Raw genomic sequence first — 22,443 nt, 5'->3', positions numbered from 1 at the left:
AATCTATGAATTAAAATATTAGCAGGTTGATAAGATATTTAAGCTGTCCAGTTTAACAACGTGTCCGGTCTAACTCCTGTATCCCCTAATAATTTCTTAAGTTTCGGAGGGGGGTTTAATCTCTCCCCCCATGTATACGCGCCTGATTTTAGTAGATGCTTTTTTGGTAAAAGATCTGTTCCTATGTTGTTTCTGTATTATTTTCCATTATGGGGAAACAGTTTCTAGGTATTTGCTTCTTCTGGGAGATGGTATTCTGGGGAATGGTACATTCTGTTGTATGTCTTTCTACTAATTGATACCTTCGTGACTATGGTTTTCTGGAGAATGGTACATTATGGGGAAAATACTTCGTTGCTTTCTTTTCTGGGAAATGGTTTTCGAGAGATTGTCGTACAACCGTTTTTTATTATTATTTTCATTATTATATTTATTGTTATTATTATTAATTTGTCATCAATAATAATAACATATATTATTTTTATAGATGTGGATATTATTATTGTTATTAGAAGAGAAGTATTCTACTTCCTGCAGTATTGCGAAGATAGAAGAGCATAACTGACACTCTACATTAACTGTTATTTTATATATTGTTTTTTATATTGTATGACATTGTATTATATTAAATTAAAATATATTATATTATGTTATATTATATTATTTTGTAATCTTTTATATCATGTTATGTTATAATAATTTCATTGTACTATGTTTCATTGTATTTATCGATATAAAACATTTTGCACGAGGGCGTAAAAGGGAGGGAGCACCAGGGCATCGGACGGATTGATGACTGGACGAGGGATTGTGGATAGCCAGCCCAAGTCACTTGAAGGAAACTTGTTATGTATTGATAACCCTTCCTTACAGCGCTAAGATGTCACCCATACTGTAGTTAGAAGTTATATGTATTAGTGACGAAACCATTTTTCTAACAGTGCCAAATACAAAGTAAACAAAGAGAATCTGTCAATTACTTTTAGACCCTTACGTCGAACTGCTCACAGTGCGGATTGATTCAATGCTGAAGCAATTTTTGTAAAAGGATTTTTTCCTTTTCACATTTCTCCAAATGGCCGGTCCTAACGATTACAAAAATAGCAACATACAGAATTTTGAGTTTGATTGCTTCCAGTGGCGTACCGAGAAAAATTGGAGCCCTGGCAAAATAAGATTGGCTGTTCCCATCGTTGGTTTAGTGAGCAAAAATGGCAGAGGTCCGCTTGTATGAGCAACAATAAAAAAGTTCCTAAGGATTGTTTGCCGGTCCCCTAAAAACATTGCGTCCGGACGAACCACTTTGTATAATATTCGCCAAAAATATTAAATTTGTGATGTGCATATCATATCTGTATATAAAATCGATGATATTCTAAGTCAACTGGTCACCTATACATCTATGTAATTCTTTTAAAACTTACACTCAGATACATGGTAGTTCCCATAGAAGATTCGGATAGTAAAAATTGGGCTTTTCATAATACACAACAAATGTATAAGTTGACGAACTCAGTAAAATATAAATACGAATACACACCGTTCCAACTCTGCAAATTAAACATTGAGAGTTTGCAAAATTCACACAATCACTCAACTAGTATGTACGATTATCGATATTGTGAAGTATGCATATCCGTTTTACTCTTATTCACTCATCCTGTTATGTCTCTGACATTACTTTAGTTTTACAATACACAAACGCCAATTTGATTTTCAATTACTTGTACGTGGAATCATGGAAAAGTAAAATCTTTGCATTTTAAGTAGATAGTGGGTATATTCTGCTAACTTCTTATAGGAGTGATAAAAAAGTAATTCAAATATTATTTTTTTAATTTTTACTCACTTTTGGGCAAGTTTGGTTTTGGTGAAATTCAACATTTTCGACTTAAATTTTTGAAGCAGCAATTAGTGATTTTCTCCGACCCGATTGATAACCTTTAAACTTACACATTTAAATGTTAGAGTTCTTCAAATTTAACACGAATTGTACAAATTGTATGGAATAAAATAAATATGAAATTGGCTAGCATAAATTATATTATATTATTGAATAAAAAAAACTAGATCTTTTTTTACCTTTTTACCTTTTTTTATATATATAAAAAATAGGTATAAAATTCGCTCAAACTTTCGAAAAATTTTCCGAGGCCCGGAGGGCCGAATGACATATACCAATCGATTCAGCTCGACGAACTGAGCAAATGTCTGTGTGTGTGTATGTGTGTGTGTGTGTGTGTCTGTATGTGTGTTGTCAACTAAAAGGGCGAGATCTCAGAGATGGCTGGACCGATTTTGATCAAACTAGTCGCAAATGAAAGGTCTCCCCGTCACCCAAAACGCTATTGAATGGTTTTTAAAACGGATGTTTACTTTTTGAGTTATACAAAGTTTTATGTCAAAATTTTCAGTTTTTTGGCAGTATCTGTCACAATTGACCTTGAAAACAGAATAAATTTTCAGACTTAGATTCCGCACGGTAATAACTATCCAACAAGCCATAGATTGTTAAAATCCGTCCATTTTTAACGGAGATATCGAAATTTTAGTGTAAGCGACTTTTACCCCTATTCCAGCAGTAGAAAATTTGAGCACTGCATGACAAAGAAATGCTTGGGAGCAACGGAAAACGCGATTTTTTATTCTGTTACATTCAATTGTATCTAAGTACCAAAAAGACTGTGTACAGCATCCTTTTCCATGACATTTAGCTTCGGACCGATTTTAGCACGGCTCGTTTTTGGCAACATAATCGTTCGAATATGACATATGTAAACCAGATGATATCAGCATTTTCGAGTTGAAAGTAATTCCATAATTATATTGATTTAAACTACTTACTTATGGAAGAACATAACATCCATATACCATTCGCATCAGTTCGTCGAGACCAGCAAATGCGTGTGCCCAAATAATTCCACTCAATTTTCTCGGAAAATTTCTATTCTACAAATTCAGATTCATATGAAAATTCGTATGTTCCCAAACAAAGTTCCTGAATTATGTTTGGTTCTGACCTCTGGTTCCGGAACTACAGGATGATATGTGAAACGAAATCAAAATTGTGTAACTCATTCTTCTCGTAGATGTCTGAACCGATCTAAGATTCAAATGAAATCTAAGAATCATCTAAGATTCAAATGAAAAGTTTCAAGATTCTATAAAATATCTTGCTCTTCAGTCAGATCCAACTTCCGGTTTCGGAGATACAGGGTGATTGGTATAAAAATGTCTATTCCACATATATTAATCTGGTTTATCGGGTTAGCAGATTTGGATAGTCGATAAAAAAAATTAACTTTTTTCAGTTTTAGTGGTATTCAGTTGTCGATTCAGAAGGAACCTACAAATTTAATTCGTGCTATGATTTCTCAAAGATGTCTTCACTGATTTTCAAATATTTTGAAACAAATGTAAACTATACAGCTACTCAGGTAAATTTATCTGACTTCGGCCATACCGATTTTAAAATTCCGGTTCCAGAATAAAATCGTTTCTCAAAGCTCAATCGTTTTCTCAAAAAAAGCGTGATCAAATTTCAGAAACAAAAATTCAAATTAAAATAAACTTATATACAAAATTAATTAATTTTATACATACACACAAAAATTATTAATTTTATCCAATTATGACTTCCGGTTCTCCAATTACATGATGATGAACTTTTCAAATTCAAACCGATATAGAAGATGACAATCCCGAAAAGCTTCAAAGTTGGACTCAAAACTGTTGTTATTTATTCGTCATATGGCCATACGAATCGGTTTGGGTTATGCTGGTTCCTGAATATTGGCTCTGGAAGTACCTTAAATTACCGTAAACTCTAAAGTGGAACTTACATATCATGGCATCTTTAATCGATTATCACACTTCTAGATTTAAATTCGATCCCATTTGCAGTTTCGACATTACAGAGTAATGAGTGATCTCAAATTGTCGCTTAAAACGACGGTCATTAAAATAATGTTATGAAAACTTAAACACCGAAGAATATTCATACAAAAAACACATGCGGATTGATAAAAAAAGGTATCATCTCACTGCTAGGTGGATTGAACACGTTTTTTATATATAAATAGCTATGGAATTCGCTCAAACTTTAGAAAAATTTTCCGAGGCCCGGAGGGCCGAATGCCATATACCAATCGATTCAGCTCGACGAACTGAGCAAATGTCCGTGTGTGTGTGTGTGTGTGTGTGTGTGTGTGTGTGTGTGTGTGTATGTGTGTTGTCAACTAAGAGGTCGAGATCTCAGAGATGGCTGGACCGATTTTGATCAAACTAGTCGCAAATGAAAGGTCTCCCAGTCACCCAAAACGCTATTGAATGGTTTTGAGATCGAATGTTTACTTTTTGAGTTATACGAAGTTTTACGTCAAAATTTTCAGTTTTTTGACAGTATCTGTCACAATTGACCTTAAAAACAGAATATGTTTTCAGACTTAGATTCCGCACGGTAATAGCTATCCAACAAGCCATAGATTGTTAAAATTCGTCCATTTTTAACGGAGATATCGCAATTTTTGTGTAAACGGCTTTTCACCCTATTCAAGCAGTAGAAGTTTTGAGCGCTGTATGACAAAGAAATGCTTGGGAGCAACGGAAAACACGATTTTATACTGTTACATACAATTGTTTCTAAGTACCAAAAAGACTGCGTACAGCATCCTTTTTCATGACAATTTGCCTTGGACCGATTTTAGCATGGTTCGTTTTTGGCAACATAATCGTTCGAATATGGCATATGTAAACCAGATGATATCAGCATTTTCGAGTTGAAAGTAATTACATAATTATATTGATTTAAACTACTCACAGCAATAAAAGCTGGAAGAACATAACTTCCATATACCATACGACTCAGTTCGTCGAGATCAGCAAATGCGTGTGTGACAAATAATTTCACTCAATTTTCTCGGAGATGGCTAAACCGTTTTCTACAAACTCAGATTCATATGAAAAGTAGTATACTTCCAAACAAGGTTCCTGAATTACGTTTTGAACCGACTTCTGATTGCAGAACCACAGAATGATATATGAAACGAAATTAAAATAATGCAATTCAATTTTAATTTGCACTACAATTTTTTAAAGATGTCTACACACTCCTCAGGTGAATTTAATTGATTTCGGCTACAGCGATTTTAGAACTTCGGTTCCAGTATCGAATCGTTTCTCAAAGCTCAATCATTTTCTCAAAAAGGCCAAATCGAACTTCAAAAACAAAAATTCAAATTAAAGGACTTAAGGTCCCATACAAAATGGGTGAATTTTATCCGATTCTAGAATTACAGATGATGAGTTTTTAAAATTCATACCGATATAGAAGATGTAAATTGTTTGACGTATTAATTTATGACCATTCAAATCATTTTGGGTTATGCTAGTTTTTGAATACCGGCTCTGGAATGTTCAATCGATTGTCACACGTTAAGATTGAAATTCGATACAATTTGCAGTTTCGAAATTACAGGGTAATGAGTGATAAAAATCTCAATTTGCCGTTTCAAACGACGATAATTAAAGTAATGTCATGAGAACTAAAACACCTAAGAATATCCATGCAAAAAAAAAAACACATGCGGATTGATAAAAAAAGGTATCATCTCACTGCTAGGTGGAATAATCACGTTTTTTATTTGCTGTTTCACTAACGTGACAGGCTAAGGACAAGAGTGGCCTATCTCTCCTGATTATTGTTAGGTTATTTTTTTATTGTATTATTATTTTCGATTATATTCTTGTTTTCAAGTGTAATTGCTTTTACAGAGACTTCTGGTGATAGTTTCGCGGCATGGCAACATTGATTCACTCTAGGACGCGAAAAATCTTTCTTCCTCGAACAAGAAATACACAAATTCAGCCAGAATTCCGGCAAAAGTCTGGCAACAATGCAACAAACGTTACCGGCAGAGAATTTCATACCCATATTTCAATCTCGTTTACCTTGTCTAAAGATCCGTTTCTTGTATGTACAGCATACATATAGCATGTTTGCGTGCATATGAATATGTATGTGTAAACTGCATGTATAAAAACACTCAATATTTCTTTTCCATATGAAATTAATGCACACTGAGAAAACGGTTCTATAACATTTCCCCGAAAACCATTCTCCAGAATATAAAAAACCGAAGCTTTTTCCCCAGAAATTTATTACCCAGAAAGTACTAATCTCCAGAAATACAAACTCTAGAAAGTAATAAAATTCAGAAAAACTTTCCCAGAATGTACCAAAGTCCAGAAAACCATACACTCGAAGGCATTAGTCGCTAAAACAGTATTATTGGTATAATATCGTTTGGCATGATGGTTATTTGGTATAATAGTTATTTGGCATAACAGATAAACATGCTGCTTAATAGAATTTGTTCTAATTTACTGCGATTTTGAAAGGTCTAATGCGGCTACGCCTCATCGTTTTTAATAACCTGCTGTCCGACCTCGCTGCCGCTCGTTCGGACTTAACTGAGGGATAGCTCCTAGCTTTGGGTAATCCGGGCAAACGCACGCAACTAGACAGAGGTGATTTCTGCGGGGGCGCTGCCCCCCCGCAGTGGCCGGCGCTTCCGACGGCGGGTCGCCGGCGCACTCGCGGCCTTCGGCCGTCTCGACCTGAATCATCTATGACGAACAGAATATTGTGTAAGCATTGAATAAAATAATTATATAAAATGGTAGTGTGCTATTTACTACCCTTTATCACTAGACCGAATTAACGACGAAAGGTTAGCTTGCTACTATAAACTATATGCAGAAACAAATATCCAATTTAAAGAAGCTATGTTTGAATTTAAATAAATATAGCTAAATGATTTCATACCCGTTGTATAATTTGATTATTTTTTTATCAAACTCGTTATTTTCAGAACCCTCTTTTTCAGACTAACAAAGCTTGAAATAAGTATAGTTGCCTTGGAAATTACAGTTAATGAGTATTCACGAAATTTTCGCGAAAATTATTTTCGTTGGACAGGTTCATTCTAGTCAGGCGCGTACCCAGAAAAAAATTCGGGGTGTGTTTTCATAATATTGGGGAGACCGGGGCTAAATCGGACAATTTTTAGAAATTGTTAAAACATTCATTAAAACTGGGTTTTGATCGAAATCATTTCTACCGCGTCATCTTCAAGCGCGTTTACAAAGTCAATCTATGAATTAAAATATTAGCAGGTTGATAAGATATTTAAGCTGTCCAGTTTAACAACGTGTCCGGTCTAACTCCTGTATCCCCTAATAATTTCTTAAGTTTCGGAGGGGGGTTTAATCTCTCCCCCCATGTATACGCGCCTGATTTTAGTAGATGCTTTTCTGGCAAAAGATCTGTTCCTATGTTGTTTCTGTATTATTTTCCATTATGGGGAAACAGTTTCTAGGTATTTGCTTCTTCTGGGAGATGGTATTCTGGGGAATGGTACATTCTGTTGTATGTCTTTGTACTAATTGATACCTTCGTGACTATGGTTTTCTGGAGAATGGTACGATCTGGGGAAAATACTTCGTTGCTTTCTTTTCTGGGAAATGGTTTTCGAGAGATTGTCGTACAACCTGAGAAAACTGGTAAATCGAATGAAGAGAAGATCTTAAACTTGGAAAAGAAGAATGATGAAGAATGCCAGAAGGATTGAAGAAGAATGAATGTGAAAGGAAAAATACAAAAAAGGTGAGAAAAAAAAAAAAAAAAAATATATATATATATATATATATATATATATATATATATATATATATATATATATATATATATATATATATATATATATATATATATATATATATATATATATATATATATATATATATATATATATATATATATATATATATATATATATACATCCCGAAATCAGAAAAAGCCCAGTTGAGAATCTATGCGTCTCAAGTACCCTACCGGTAAATCGATTTGAAAGATTATTATTATTGTTATTATTATTACGATTATAAAATTGTTACATTACTATTAAAATAACTACCATTGCATTCCATACAGACCATTCAAAAACTGCTGAGACACACGAGCACATAATTTACACAAACACTACACAAAAAGACCATTGTAATCACAAAAACAACAACTAAACTATAAAACACAACCACACATTATAAGGGCAATTTTATATATTCTATTTGAATCAGCACAAATAAAACAGTCACCAAGTGGGCACCATAGCCTAGGAACGTGTGTGTTGATTTAAAATAGAAACTCATAGAAGCAAACCTTATCAAGGGTCCAGTGTAGAACTGAAGCAAGGGACTACTGTCACTGACTACTTAAAAAAAACTTTTTTGCGCTTAGAAAAAAAATAATCACATGGTATGTATAAAAACATTAACAGAGCATTTCATTATTTTGAGTACAAGTCAATAAAATTTTGATTGACTCATTCAAATTTGGAAAAAAAAATTATTTTGTGTATAAAATACTAAAAGTTTGACAGCTTCGTCTCTTAACTCAAAAATGATTAGATAGGTGGTAACTCAAGTTTAGAGTACGTGCACTTTTTATGAATTTGAGTGGTGTTTCACTCAATTTTGTGCTATGTTCAATGAGGGTGTAGCTGCATAAGACATTCGATTTATGTACGATTCAGACAATCCGGTTCCTTCCGTCACCGTCAACATTAATTACATGCATTCTTATGGAGCCATTCGCACGTAACGTCACCGTCACGGAACGGACGGACGAAGCGTGTGAACGTTCCGGTAAAGAAATTATGAAGCTGATTTTGACGGAAGCTGACGTTCCGGTGACAATGACGGAAGAAGGCGGACCGTCTGAAACGTACATTATTCGGTGGAGCCAGAGATGCCAGATATTTTCATAGAAAATCTGTATAGCTTTGCATAAAAAATCTGTATTCACTAATAAAATGAAATTTCTACAATAAAATAATGCTAAAACAACAGATTTAATGAGCATTCATTCTTCACATTTTCGTAAGTCATTGCCGCGCTCAGAATTCATCGACGAAATTAAATAGTTTGAAAATGTTGACTTCATAAGTTGACTTGGAACTCAACGCCCAATATTCAACGTCAAGTCAAGTCATACAACTCTCAGGCTGACAAAGTTTCATGATGCCATGACTTGAATATCAGTTCAAATTGGTTCCAAATTATTAATGTATTTTAGTTTTCATCATCTGCATGAAAGATCTGCTTTAAGCACTGATAAGCCGAAGACGAAACGCGAAGAAATAGAAACTAATAGATAGCTCTGGCAAAATAGTATAACTTTTTCTTTCTTACTTTTTGTGACATCTGTATGTATCTGTATAAAATTTGGAAAATCTGTACTCTGTATTAAATCTGTATGCGTATGTAAAAATCTGTATAATACAGATAAATCTGTATAAATGGCATCTCTGGGTGGAGCACACATTTTGAGGGCTGTAAGGGGGAAGGTTTTCTGCGCGAAAAACGATCGATTCACACATCACGCTATGTCTGCCCCTGATGAAACAGTAGCACAAATGTAATCATTTTCATATTAACATATACGCTCGGCAGTTCAGGATCGGAATGATTCTTGGTTCCGATTCGAACTGAAAACAGATTTAATCAACACAATTGATTTTCGACTCAAATAAAACGTCCTAAACTGTATCATTACAATATCTCAATTTTTTTTAGCTCAGATGAATGTTCATTAAAATTAAGAGATAAAATACCTTGAGTTCTGAAAATTCTGCGGCTTGCCGCGTTTTTCTCATCTTCTAAAATCAATAGATATTCCGAACGATCTCACTTCTTCGAGTGACAATCACCAAACAGCCACTGTCTTTGTTTTATCACTTTTCTCAAAGCTTCGCCACCCGGGCATCGAAGAAATAATTGTAATAAAAACGATACAGCTTTTTATAATGCTTATTTCTTGACATTCACAAAATGTAAAACTACTTTTAACGTTTATTTTATAACTGCATTAGCATCTTGAACATTTAAAGATTACCAACAAACTTCCTATTACTGAAAAAACACAGGCGTCCGCCTTGTCGGAATGAAAAGTGTGGCATTTGCATTTCTTCCGACGATGGTTGATGCCAGAAAATTTATTGAGAAATGTAATGGCGTTTTCGTTTTTACCATTACTCTACACCAGTGTAACGGAGGTTGCAGTAAGGATGCTACACTGATAAAAATCGACACGTTTGACTGATGTGTTTTATATCATGTTCACATTAGCGCTCATATTACTTGATATACAGAGATGATATGCATATCACGTCGAAGTGTTCACATATGAACTAGATGATATCGTTTGACAATCAAGTTGTCATCTTGAATGCACTCATTATATAAAAGGTCAATAATATTACCTTTCGCTATTAAAATTAAATCAATAATTGAAGTCTTGCATTTAATGGTCTCCGAAAGCAAGTATTTGTTGAAAAATTCGAAATTAAAATGAGTGTTTATTGTCACTCTGAAGGTGACGTTCATAAATGAGTGCGTTCAATGCCATTATCCGTGTTGCTAGTGGCGGATTTTGACAACTCGATATGATATCGTACATGATATCCCGGATATCATGCCAAAATGATGATACGCATTGACATCAAATTGTATGCGATATCAAATGATATCGCACATGATATCATCGGATATCAAGTATATCGGTATATCACTTGATATCAGCGCTAATGTGAACATACTATTACACTTAATATCCCCGCATTTGATTCGGCAGTTTTATGTACGATTCAGACGATTCGTCTCCTTTCGTCACCGTCAAAATTATTTTCATACTTTCTTTACCGGAGCCTTCACATGTTCCGTCCGTTGAGAAGTTCCGTCACGGTTTTGATTTATTTTGACGGTGACGGTGACGGAAGGTGATGGACAGTCTGAATAGTACTTTATTATAAGTGTACACACTTCCCACATTACCGAAATGACGAAATGCGTAATGAATTCTTACTCGACTGCATGATTTTTCAGTGCTCGATCGGTTCAGTGCTAGAATTTTCGCCTGAGTTGGCTGCTCGATCAACCTGATTGACAGTGACATTATAAATGTCATTGAATATTCGCTCATTTTATGAATGTGTTAGTGTAAAATTTAGACGACTTAAGCCATTTCATTACACTCCAGCTAGAGGAATGGATGATGCTGACTAAGGTAGACTGTTTTGTTAATTTCCAGCGAATTTCAACAGTTTATGTTGGAATTCTAAGAACTGGTTATTTACTAGTTCTGTATATCCGAAAAACATGAAGATTTCAATGTGTATAATCAGTTATGTAATGTTTTCATTTGAAAATAAACTGAAAGTCAGCACGAAAACGTGCAAAATCGGGAAAGAAGAAGAAGAAGACAAATTGACAATTCAGTCCGCATCTTCTTACTCAATTCCGACTGTTTTTCGAATCAACCGGTTGTAGGCGAAATTCATTCGGAATCGGTTGTTGCACTGGAGTTGGAATTGATTCGGAATTCATTATGATTTCCACATGAAATTCCGAATGAAAATTTCTCGCCGATTCGGAATTGATTCGGAATCCATTCGGATCTGATAATGTAGGCTTATTTTCGGATTTTCAGTTCGGTTATGTTTTAGCGGAAAAAACCATCACTTTAGTCCAAATAACCGGATTGTCTGCTATTCTTATAAAAATTTACCGAAATTCGGTGTAAAATACGTGTACCGAAAACTTTGTAATTTTGTACCGAACAGTTTGCACTTTGAAATAATACGGTAAATTTGAAAGAAATAGTACGGAACGATTTAACGAGCAGTTTACCAACTTTTAACGAATCGTTCGGTTAAACTTGCCGAACGCAAACACCTAGCCCGAAATATTGCATTTTAGTTGAATTTGATCAAAGTGAATAAATTGGAGTCAATTTAGAACAAAGTTCAATGTTTGGATGCTTCTTTATTCGAACTATCCAGTAAGTAGAGTGACTATAATCAGAGTGACGACAGCTGTTCGTTTGGAATGACAGCTACCAGTTCCAAACGAGCAAACGACCTGTCAATTCAATTTATAGCTAATGGAATGTTTTGAATTGTTGCCAACATTACGGATGAGAAGTCGTCACTCTGGTTATAGGCACTCTACCAGTAAATAATATAAGTAAGTAAAATGTAAGTAACATGCAATCACTTGTTTTATGAACTTGAAGCACAGACTAACAGACAGGAAACTCAAATTAGATTCTTCAATCATTTTAACGGTCATTTCGAATATTCCTTTATTTGGGACAGTACTCACATGTATCATGATGGCGCCACGTTACCCTATCAAAAACATCCTGTCTGTCATCTAGACTGTGTTTATTTTTTTTTCATTTACCAACAGAGTTGCCATTCATACAGAATTACCTGTAATGTATTGATTTGTATACGTCCATGCGAATTTCATGCAGGATACAGATTTAATACATATGGCCAAAACTATATACATAATTGTGCCTATTTCTCATCCTCCAACGCAAGACAAAATCGAACCCGTTTTGTTACAATATTTACTTGCTTCTGGTCTGCCGCCACTTAATTTTTGGTGAAAACTACCGACACAATAAAAAATAGTCTAGATGAACAACGTTGAGTCAAATAAATGGTTACCTTCCAACATCGCGAAAAAGTTAAATATATTATCAACGTAATCCAATAATTTATTGTGACGATTCATTTTCAAATATTTTGATGAAATCAGGCATCCCTGCAAGCAGCTGATCGGTGTTGACAAACGAGGGGAAACCAACTAGTAAAAAAACTTTTACATAACACAAGGGGTGTACAGATAGTAAATAGTTCGCGCAGTACAATATAGGTGGAGCTAGTGCATCACGAAAAATTATTTTTTATAAGAATTTACTCATACTGTCATGTCTGTTAGTCTGTGCTTGAAGTGTCTGTAAAAGCCACCCTGCAGAAAAACTGTTTGGAATCGGAACTCTTACTACAACTGGGGAATGCTATATATCGTCATTCAATGCTATATTTTGAAGCAACAAAACTTTAATATTAACAGTGAAGGAAATTGAATAGCTGCATTAAAATAATGTCAATGTGCTAGTCTAAGTTTACCTTTATTTACCAATATATGTCGGTAGTATAAAAGTAAAATTGATTACCGAGGAAATTTGTCTTTTACTTACATCGAAACATAACATAACATACACACACACACACACACACACACACATATATATATATATATATATATATATATATATATATATATATATATATATATATATATATATATATATATATATATATATATATATATATATATATATATATATATATATATATATATATATATATATAACAAAATGCATTTGAAATTCAAATGTTTTCGTGTGTGTTTTCCGAAATTTCAAACATTAAAGTAAATATTTAATATTGATTAATATTTGTAAGAATAACTGAACTAATCGGTTGTTTTTGAGGATACGTTCGGTTTTCTTCCTGCATAAAATTACCGAATCCTCATCACAATTAAACTGATCAGTATAGTGAAAATTTTCAGTTTTACGGAACGTTCGTCAATAAATAAATTACTGAACTGATTGCGGTACGTTCAGCTGAGTACAAGTCAGTAAAAATATTGCTGAGTTCGGTGAAGGAAATTAAGTATGTAGGTCAAATTTGATTCAAATCAAATCATATTGATATCATTTGATAATATACTAGAATTCCATCTAATAAACAGCAGATTTATTTCAAACTAGCTGACCCGTCGAACTTCGTCTCGCCTAAAATTATTTTCTGTAATTTATATTTTCGGACGGCAGAGTGGTCAAACGTCTATAGTGTCGTTGGCGTTTCTCTCCATTAGGTTTTTTATCGTGACGACACAAATGAACAAGTATTCATCCTTGACAGTTCAGCGGTACTGTTGACAAACAAGCTTAAACAAAAATCGAAGAGCACATCTAAAACAATCATCTTTACACTTTGCAACTAGTCACTTTTATTTAATAAATATCAAAAACGAACCGTATTCAATCGTGAACAAATGTTTTAAAACTTTATTTAGGCGATACGGACCGTAAATGGTCTGATCCAATTTGTCAATAAACAAACAAAAGAAATTTCTGTTTACAAACAGTACTGCTGGACTGTCAAAAAGTGTTCATCCGATTGAGGTTAGCAGTGACGGTAAAAAACCTAATTATGTGGCTGACTACTTGGTCTACAACGAATTCAAATTGTCATCTTCGAATGCATTAAACATATATAGCAGATCTCTTTCCAACAAATGGTGGCGACATATTAGAATAAGAGTGGTCCTGAGTTGATTAAAATTTAATGGCAAATCCTTGGAGATTATCGGAAGGATTTTTTTGAGATTGTTTGTCCAAAAAATGCTCCTTCGCTAATCTGATCATTCTACATAATCATGTTTGATGAATGTTCATAGCATTGCATTGCAGGATCAATCTTTGAATCCAAAATTTAGCGATAAATTCTACATTCAATAGTTAAAACGATAATTTTATCCATGTAGTGTTCTTTAGCTTGTACATGAACACTGAAACCGTCAAATAATCATAGTCATATCATTAGTTGAGTCACCATATCGTTTTGCTGAGTACTCCGTCTAAAATTAGGGAATAAGTTAACATCTGATAATCAATATCATACAAAATTGAAGGAAAAATGTGCAATACTCCTGTTATGGGGAAGCGAATGTGTAAAATAAATATACCAGTTGTCGTCCTTTTTTTTAGTTAATATGTATTTGTTCGAGTAACCCAAAGTTCGGAAAGAGGGAAAGATTTGTCTTAAGCTACTTTCAAAGTAAATGAATAGTATCCTAAGCCACCCGTTTTCATGTCATAATCCACCGTTCAAAATTAACCAAACACAACTGAACGAACTATAGCTCGGTGCAGCTGAAAAAAATAGCTCAAAACTTGTTCTGTACCTTCAAGTTGCCAGAAACTCCTCGTCTACTTTGAAACAACAAAAAAGTGATTATTTTCATATATTGTGAAACTTTTGATTGCTTGGGGAAACTCCGCTATAATTTTAATTTGATCTTTATCTTACCAATTTGAAAATACTTCTCAAAAATAAGCAATTTAAAATCAAATATTTACGCTAATCATCATCTACCGATTGGCATTTAATTGCCATTTATTATGTGCGCCTATCTACATAATTTGTAAGATAAATGCTAGGAACATCTCTTTGTTTGTCCTCATTGTTTCAACAGCGGAATCGTATCATTGATTTTTTGTAATTTTATTTGTTTAACTCACGCCCACGATGACCAATATCATTCATCTAACTGATTACATGGCACATATTGCATCTAGTAAACGAAATCAGAACTTTTGCTCCTGCTTACGGTACGGCTTGAATAGTATAACGACATAGCTAGAACAGTAATATGCATTCCACCAAGTCATTTTGCAAACAATGATTTTGATACCCAATTAACTACCCATACTCGCATATCAGTCCCATATCGATTTTCGCTAATTTTGAGTTAGCTTGATGAATGAAATCTATCCTCAATATACTCTCAGAAATTGCAATGAAAGTTGAGGGTTTGTTCAGTAAAATGTGAAAAAAAATATCAACTCATGTCTGCCCCATATGCAGAGTACCCGCAGATCAGTCCCATTCAGTGCAAATTTCAATAATTTCATTTGTTGCATCATTGGAATAGCAAAAGTGTATTACCGATAATTCACGGCACATATTTTTCTATCCATTACACATGTGAAGTATTTTTTTGGGATCGAACATTTAACTTTGTTCATTTTTACAGTATAAACTCATTTTCTAGAGTTGATCCTTGGATGGCAGTAATATGCAATTGTAGTCCGGTAGCCTATATACTCTTCTCTGTAAATAAATCTGTACATAATTTGCTATCTACGTTATGTAAGTGAATGTCGGTAATCCATTATAATTCTGTATACAACTATTAAATTTGCGAACAAAATTAAATTTTTTTTGTTTCGATTATAGAGGTTTTAACCTTAAGGTCATTCGCCTCTTCGGGCCAGAAAAACTTTCTGACCCTATGTGCGGGGGTTGGGAATCGAACCCAGGCGGGCTGCGTGAAAGGCATCGACTTAGCCATCACACTATACCCGTCCCCAAAGTTAAATTTAGACTAGCTTTAAATTCAAGATTTTTTCTACTCTTTTCAACCCTACTGCATTCATTTAATGTATCAATTCGATTTCTATGCACTGTTATCGATAATTTTTGATTGCAATAAAATATAGCACTAAATGCCAATGTATAACATGACAGAAAGCTGTTTTAAGATAATGCTTCATTTTATTTTGAATGCAAATTCAATTCACGCTCCCTTAAAGTACAGACTAACAAACAGGGCACTCAAATTAGATTCTTCAATCACTTTAACGGTCATTTCGAATATTCCTTTATTTGGGACAGTACTCACATGTGTCATGATCAGAGATGCCATTTATACAGATTTATCTGTATTATACAGATTTTTACATGCTCATACAGATTTAATACAGAGTACAGATTTTATACAGATTTCCTTAATTTAATACAGATTTATACAGATCTCACAAAAACTAAGAAAGAAAAAAAACCTTTTCTGTCTGAGCTATCTTTTAGTATTTTATTCCAGTGACAAGATAAAAGTCCATCAATCAACGGACAAATCACAAATTAATATGAAAATTTGTTGTGAAATCCATTCATATTATAGTTTGAAACCAATTTGAGCTGATATTCAAGGAATTAATAGCATCATCAAATTTTACTGTCAAATTGCGAGTAGTATGACCCGACTTGACGTTGCACATTTGGCATTGAAAATCCATGTCAAATTATGACGTCTACAATTTCAAACTAGATAAATATATGGAATTACAATTCAATTGTTGTGGATAAAAAAACTATGAAATTTCGTTGCTGTATATTCTTGTGAGGAATGCAATGACTGATTGAATCTACCATCCTACAACCACAATCTATTGGAATATAGCATCATTTTGTTGTAAGAATTTCATTTTATTAGTGAATACAGATTAATACAGATTTTTTATACAAAGCAATACAGATTTTCTATGAAAATATATGGCATCTCTGGTCATGATGGCAACGTTACCCTATCAAAAACATCCTGTCTGTCATCTAGACTGTGTTTATTTTTTTCATTTACCAACAGAGTTGCCATTCATACAGAATTATCTGTAATGTATTGATTTGTATACGTCCATTCGAATTTCATGCAGGATACAGATTTAATACATATTGTTAAAACTATATACATAATTGTGCTACTTCTCATCCTTAAACGCAATACAAAATCGAACACGTTTTGTTACAATATTTACTTGCTTCTGGTCTGCCGCCACTTAATTTCGGGTGAAAACTACCAACACAATCAAAAATAGTCTAGATGAAAAACGTTGAATCAAACAAATGGTTACCTTCCAACATCGCGAAAAAGTTAAATATATTATCAACGTAAGTAATCCAATAATTTATTGTGACGATTCATTTCCAAATATTTTGATGAAATCAGGTATCCCTGCAAGCAGCTGATCGGTGTTGACAAACGAGGGGAAACCAACTAGTAAAAAAACTTGTACATAACACAAGGGGTGTACAGATAGTAAATAGTTCGCGCAGCACAATATAGGTGGAACTAGTGCATCACGAAAAATTATTTTTATAAGAATTTACTCATACTGTCATGTCTGTTAGTCTGTGCTTAAAGTGTGTTGAATTAAGGTGCTCCTTCATTAACGATGTTAAACTAAAGTTGTAAATGTGCAGTGATATAATGCCTTCTCGGGAAGAAATGAGCAAGTAGGACCCCGCAGTGCTGCTTTTTTTTCCATAAATACGTTTATTTTATAGGCAATATACATAAGTTTTTCCTTGTCGTGGCATCCACAATACATAGTACTTTAAACCAAATACATTTCGAATATCATATTAATATTTTAGTATTCATTAGTTAATCTAAACACTGTTTTTATCAAGCGATTTGTTGTTATAAATTGCATTAAGTAAAATACATTCATTTTGTACATGATCTTATAACTATTTCAAGTTAGTTTGTATCAGTTCATCACTTTTATTTAATATAAGATAGCTGGCTATTGGTTGATATGTTACAAATGCATAACGCTGCAGAATGTTTACAACCCAGAGAACCACAAATCGCATAAGATAGCATGAATTAGATCGTTTAAAACGCTGTTCATAATCACCATCGCATAATCATATAACTCAGGGGTTCCCAAAGTGGTCGATATAGACCCCTTGGGGTCGATATCCTTTTTGCGGGGGTCGACGTAAACGAAAACTGACTATGGGGGTCGACGAGGTCTAGAAATCGACCCTCTATCGTTTGATATAAGTTGTTATTTGAAATATTTACGCTAAAAAAGTGGTGTTTATTTTACCATCCGCTGAAATTGGTAACTATTTTACATCATTATAAAAAAGCAAACGATTGAATTTTTAAAGGAATTTGTTGATGGGGGACTGAGGCCTAAGTTTATTTTAGTAAAGGGGTCCATGACCTAAAATAGTTTGAGAACCCCTGATATAACTGAAGTTCATATTTTCCCCATATGATGCTATCGCACAAGCTTATTGCGACGATGAGCACACAATCGCATAATTGTTTGAACGACCTTGCCGTATACAGAATTGAACTCGCATTACTTTTAATTATTTAAAATTTGTCTGAATTATATCGCATTGTGCGTAAAACCCCTCGCACAAGATAATAATTCCTAGCATCCAATGCGATTGGCTCACAATTCTGACTTTACTGGCTGAATATAAAAATATTTGGTCGCATTCTAATACGGAGTGTTTTACTGAAAATTCAAGAACACTTGTTTGAAAAATGGTTAGGATAATTGAAAATTATCAGTGTCATGGAATATTTATGTAAACAACAGACTTGTTTGTGAAACAATACGAACTTCCTCACAATAAGAAATTCTATAAACCTTATCTTCTACGATATACTGTGAACACATATGTGTGAATGTGAATGATAGTTTACATCATAAAATGAGTTATTAATGAGTTATTTTGCACTGTAAGATTTTAGTTATGCTTAGATATGCGATGTGACTCAATCATCTGTAAGATAAAAGAAGAATGAATTTGTCTGAAATCGGGCTTATCAACAGCTATGGTATGGATGAGAGTAGAAAATCTCGGTAAACGATCCACAAGTTTCAGGTTCGAGCCTCGATTCGTAAAAGCTCGTTGTTATTTTTTGCTTATTAGTAGGATGTATGGTTAGAATTGCATAGACACTTGAATAAACTCTCAAAAAAATATACTTGCGATCGCATACATTACAAAAGTAAATCACTGAAGCTGATAAACTGAATCACATTGAATGCTTTACTACATCGCATCTAGCTTTTGAGTTTTCGAAATTGCATGTATATCGCCTCCACTTTTGCACGCATAGGCCATATTTGCAATATGCTCTGCGATTTTAATATAACATATAACAGAACGCATAATGCGATTATAGCTTGCGATATAGGTACGAAATGGTTTTCTGGGAATGTTTTTTTTTCGAATGTTCCGAAATAAGTAAAAATAAGGCTAATTTTCCTCGGTAATCCATTTTACTTCTGCACTAGCGACACATATTGATAAATAAAGGCAAACTTAGACTAATTTTAGATAATTGAACTACTCCACTTTTTATCATTAAAGTTTCGTTGCTTATATATATATAGTTTTCATAGATAGATCGTTTGATAATAAGACATGAGGAAAAAAACATCGCTAACAACAATGTGACATTATTTAATTATTTTTCTTTGTTATCTAGGGAAATAATAAAAAATGAATAGTCAATAATTTTTTGAAGAAATTATGTTAAATCCGTAGATTTTGAGTGGTCTATTCGTAGATCCGTAGAACAAACAGAAATCCGTAGATCTACGGGTAAATCCGTAGGGTTGGCATCGCTGCTGGTAAGGGTGTACCTGTCGTACACTCAAATAAAAATTCACGTTCGATTCACTTGAAAAATCACGTAGAATGGTTTCAAATGTCAAATTGAATATTTTACGTGACGAAAATGAATGTTATACGAACATCCCCTGAAATGAATAGAGTCATCACATAAAGTTTACGTGAATTGACCAAACGTCAAACAATCTACGTGAATTTCCAGTGTGAAAAACTCGATTTTGAAAATGGCGAGCAGCGGCCCTCGAAGTGTAAGTAGTGTAAATATTTGCGAGAAAAGTTATTCAATTACAATTTTTTACTCCATCGACCGGACCATTCAAGTATGAAAGTTTCCATGTGTTCAACTGGACCGAGTGCCTGCGTGAGTCCGGAAGTTTACCCGCTCCTGCCGAATGCTTCAAACAGGCCGTCGGTATGAAGCTAGAGACACTGGAACCATGTAATGCGACTTCAACCTGCATCGGTAGTGTTGTGGGAGTTCTTGGATCTCGACTTCGGCTTCGGTTGGATGGCAGTGACAACTTTAACGATTTCTGGAAGCTTGTCGATTTGAAATACCACGACGTTATTAGTTGCTTTTTAAGCCATTGGAATTATATGACAATTTTCTGAAATAAATATTTTATATTTCATGACATTTTTCATTTCATAGATTTATACTAAAATCTGGAATCTCCCTTTTGACTTCAACCAATATATAAAATAGTGATTTTCTGGTATCTATATTTGGTATGAACTGATAGATAAATGTGATATGAACAGTACATTACATTTTACCTATGAAACACGTAACTTTTACTGGATTATGCATTAAACAGCTTTTAAATGCCAGTCCATTAAAACCTACGTGAAAAGTAGGGTGGAAAATATTCACATAACTTTTCACGTAACTATAATATGATTATTTTTTTTTTATGTTTCAATTATAGAGGCTTTCACATCTTAGGTCATTCACCTCTTCGGACCAGAAAATCTTTCTGACCCTATGTGCGGGGTTGGGAATCGAACCCAGGCGGGCTGCGTGAAAGGCATCGACTATCCCATCACGCTATACCCGTTCCCGAAATATGATTATTATTTTGAGTGTAATGATCACACTTCTATACACGCTTAAAAATAGTTACTCAAAAATGAGTAAGATCTCACTCATCTACAGAAAAAGTGGAACAACTCTAATTTAGAGTAACTCCGAAGTTACTCAAATTTGAGTTCTTCCACTGGAAACGATATTTGGGTAAAATCTACTCATTTACTGAGTAATACTTTATTTGTACATGTACCAAAAATAGAGTAACTATCACTCAAATTTTGAGTGAAATTTTATTTCACATATACCAAATTTGCAAAAAAAATTCTCCTTTTCTGAGTGTATTGTATTAAAATATTAAGTAATTGAACTCAATCCTATATCAAGTGGTGGTTGCTTGGAGTAGTGTGTTAATCGCAAATTAACATACATGTCAGTTATGCTCAGGCACCAATCATACACTTATTCCTCATAAATGACATTTGAGCATATTCGGATTCATTCTAAAGCACAACACGGAGTTTATCATTCCGGTTTTTGCAGACACAACACCGTTTGTGTTGAGCGACTCACCGACGACACGACCTGCCACTCGCTTTTAAAACTGTATCGCAAATCGAGCTACCCCTCAGTAACTGGTAATGTCAAAATGATATCTAATGAAAAATGTTTAAAATTGGGAACGTGGTCAGAGAAATTGTTGTTTTCAAAATAACAGTTACAGTAACCCTAGTTACCATTGTTTATCTTTTCAAGGTAATCGTTCTCGGTTTCATTATTGCATATGACCAATCTAGAGCATCTCAGAAGTTCTCATCGTCGACTGCGGATCTAAATCGGAATTGAGAGTGTTTATGGCTTGCTAATTTTGTATTTATTTATATATTCTGTTCACTAATAATATGTATTCTTGTAGCCTCTTTTCAAAGTGCGTAAAGACCCGAAACTAACCCTTTCGCGTTTATCTACGGCGCGATGCTCAGAGGGTGAAGAAAATCTCACCGTGAGACCAGAATGATCTTCAACCAATTGCATTGTAGTACTCAGATGAACAGTATGACCGCGAATGTTGGTGTTATGCTGCAATTTTGATGATGTTGCTACTTGTAAGAATCATTTCGATCGTGATTGCAATTATTTATATACTTTCAAATGTACTAATCAGCATTCACAAATTTTATATGACTTTTTTACCAATATTTCAATTATATAAAAGTCCTACACAAAATAAATGTTTAGTTACCGGTGAAATATGCTGCGATTACAATTTCAATCAACTGTGATCTGCGCTTCGCTGATATGAATTGCATTTAATGATATATGTACGTAACTACTCAACCGTAGGTCGAGTGGCCTACGGTAAAATGCGGAAACGGAGTGTCCCTTTTTAATTCTTCCCTTATATCGAATTCATATAATGAGGCCCTTATTACCAGTATCACTACACGGTGAAAACCCTAATTAAAGGTAGAGTGACTATAATCA

General features: G+C 34.0%; 1 protein-coding gene across 3 annotated transcripts in view; it reads right to left on the bottom strand.

The window, feature by feature from the left end:
- The window catches only part of LOC131432919 (E3 SUMO-protein ligase PIAS2), a 60,402-nt gene extending 50,377 nt beyond the window's left edge, over nt 1–10,025 (bottom strand). For all 3 annotated transcript variants that reach the window (XR_009229993.1, XM_058599513.1, XM_058599514.1), the window contains exon 1: nt 9,675–10,025. Coding sequence is in view for 2 of the 3 variants with exons in the window: in XM_058599513.1 (XP_058455496.1) it covers nt 9,675–9,716 (42 nt within the window). In the remaining variant the exon portion in view is untranslated. The remainder of the gene's footprint in view (nt 1–9,674) is intronic.
- Between the last annotated feature and the right edge of the window lie 12,418 nt (nt 10,026–22,443).

Source organism: Malaya genurostris, chromosome 2 (assembly GCF_030247185.1).
Source record: "Malaya genurostris strain Urasoe2022 chromosome 2, Malgen_1.1, whole genome shotgun sequence".
Taxonomy (NCBI): Eukaryota; Metazoa; Arthropoda; class Insecta; order Diptera; family Culicidae; genus Malaya; species Malaya genurostris.
The sequence above is the reverse complement of the archived record's forward strand: the minus strand, read 5'-3'. Positions and strand labels throughout refer to the sequence as shown.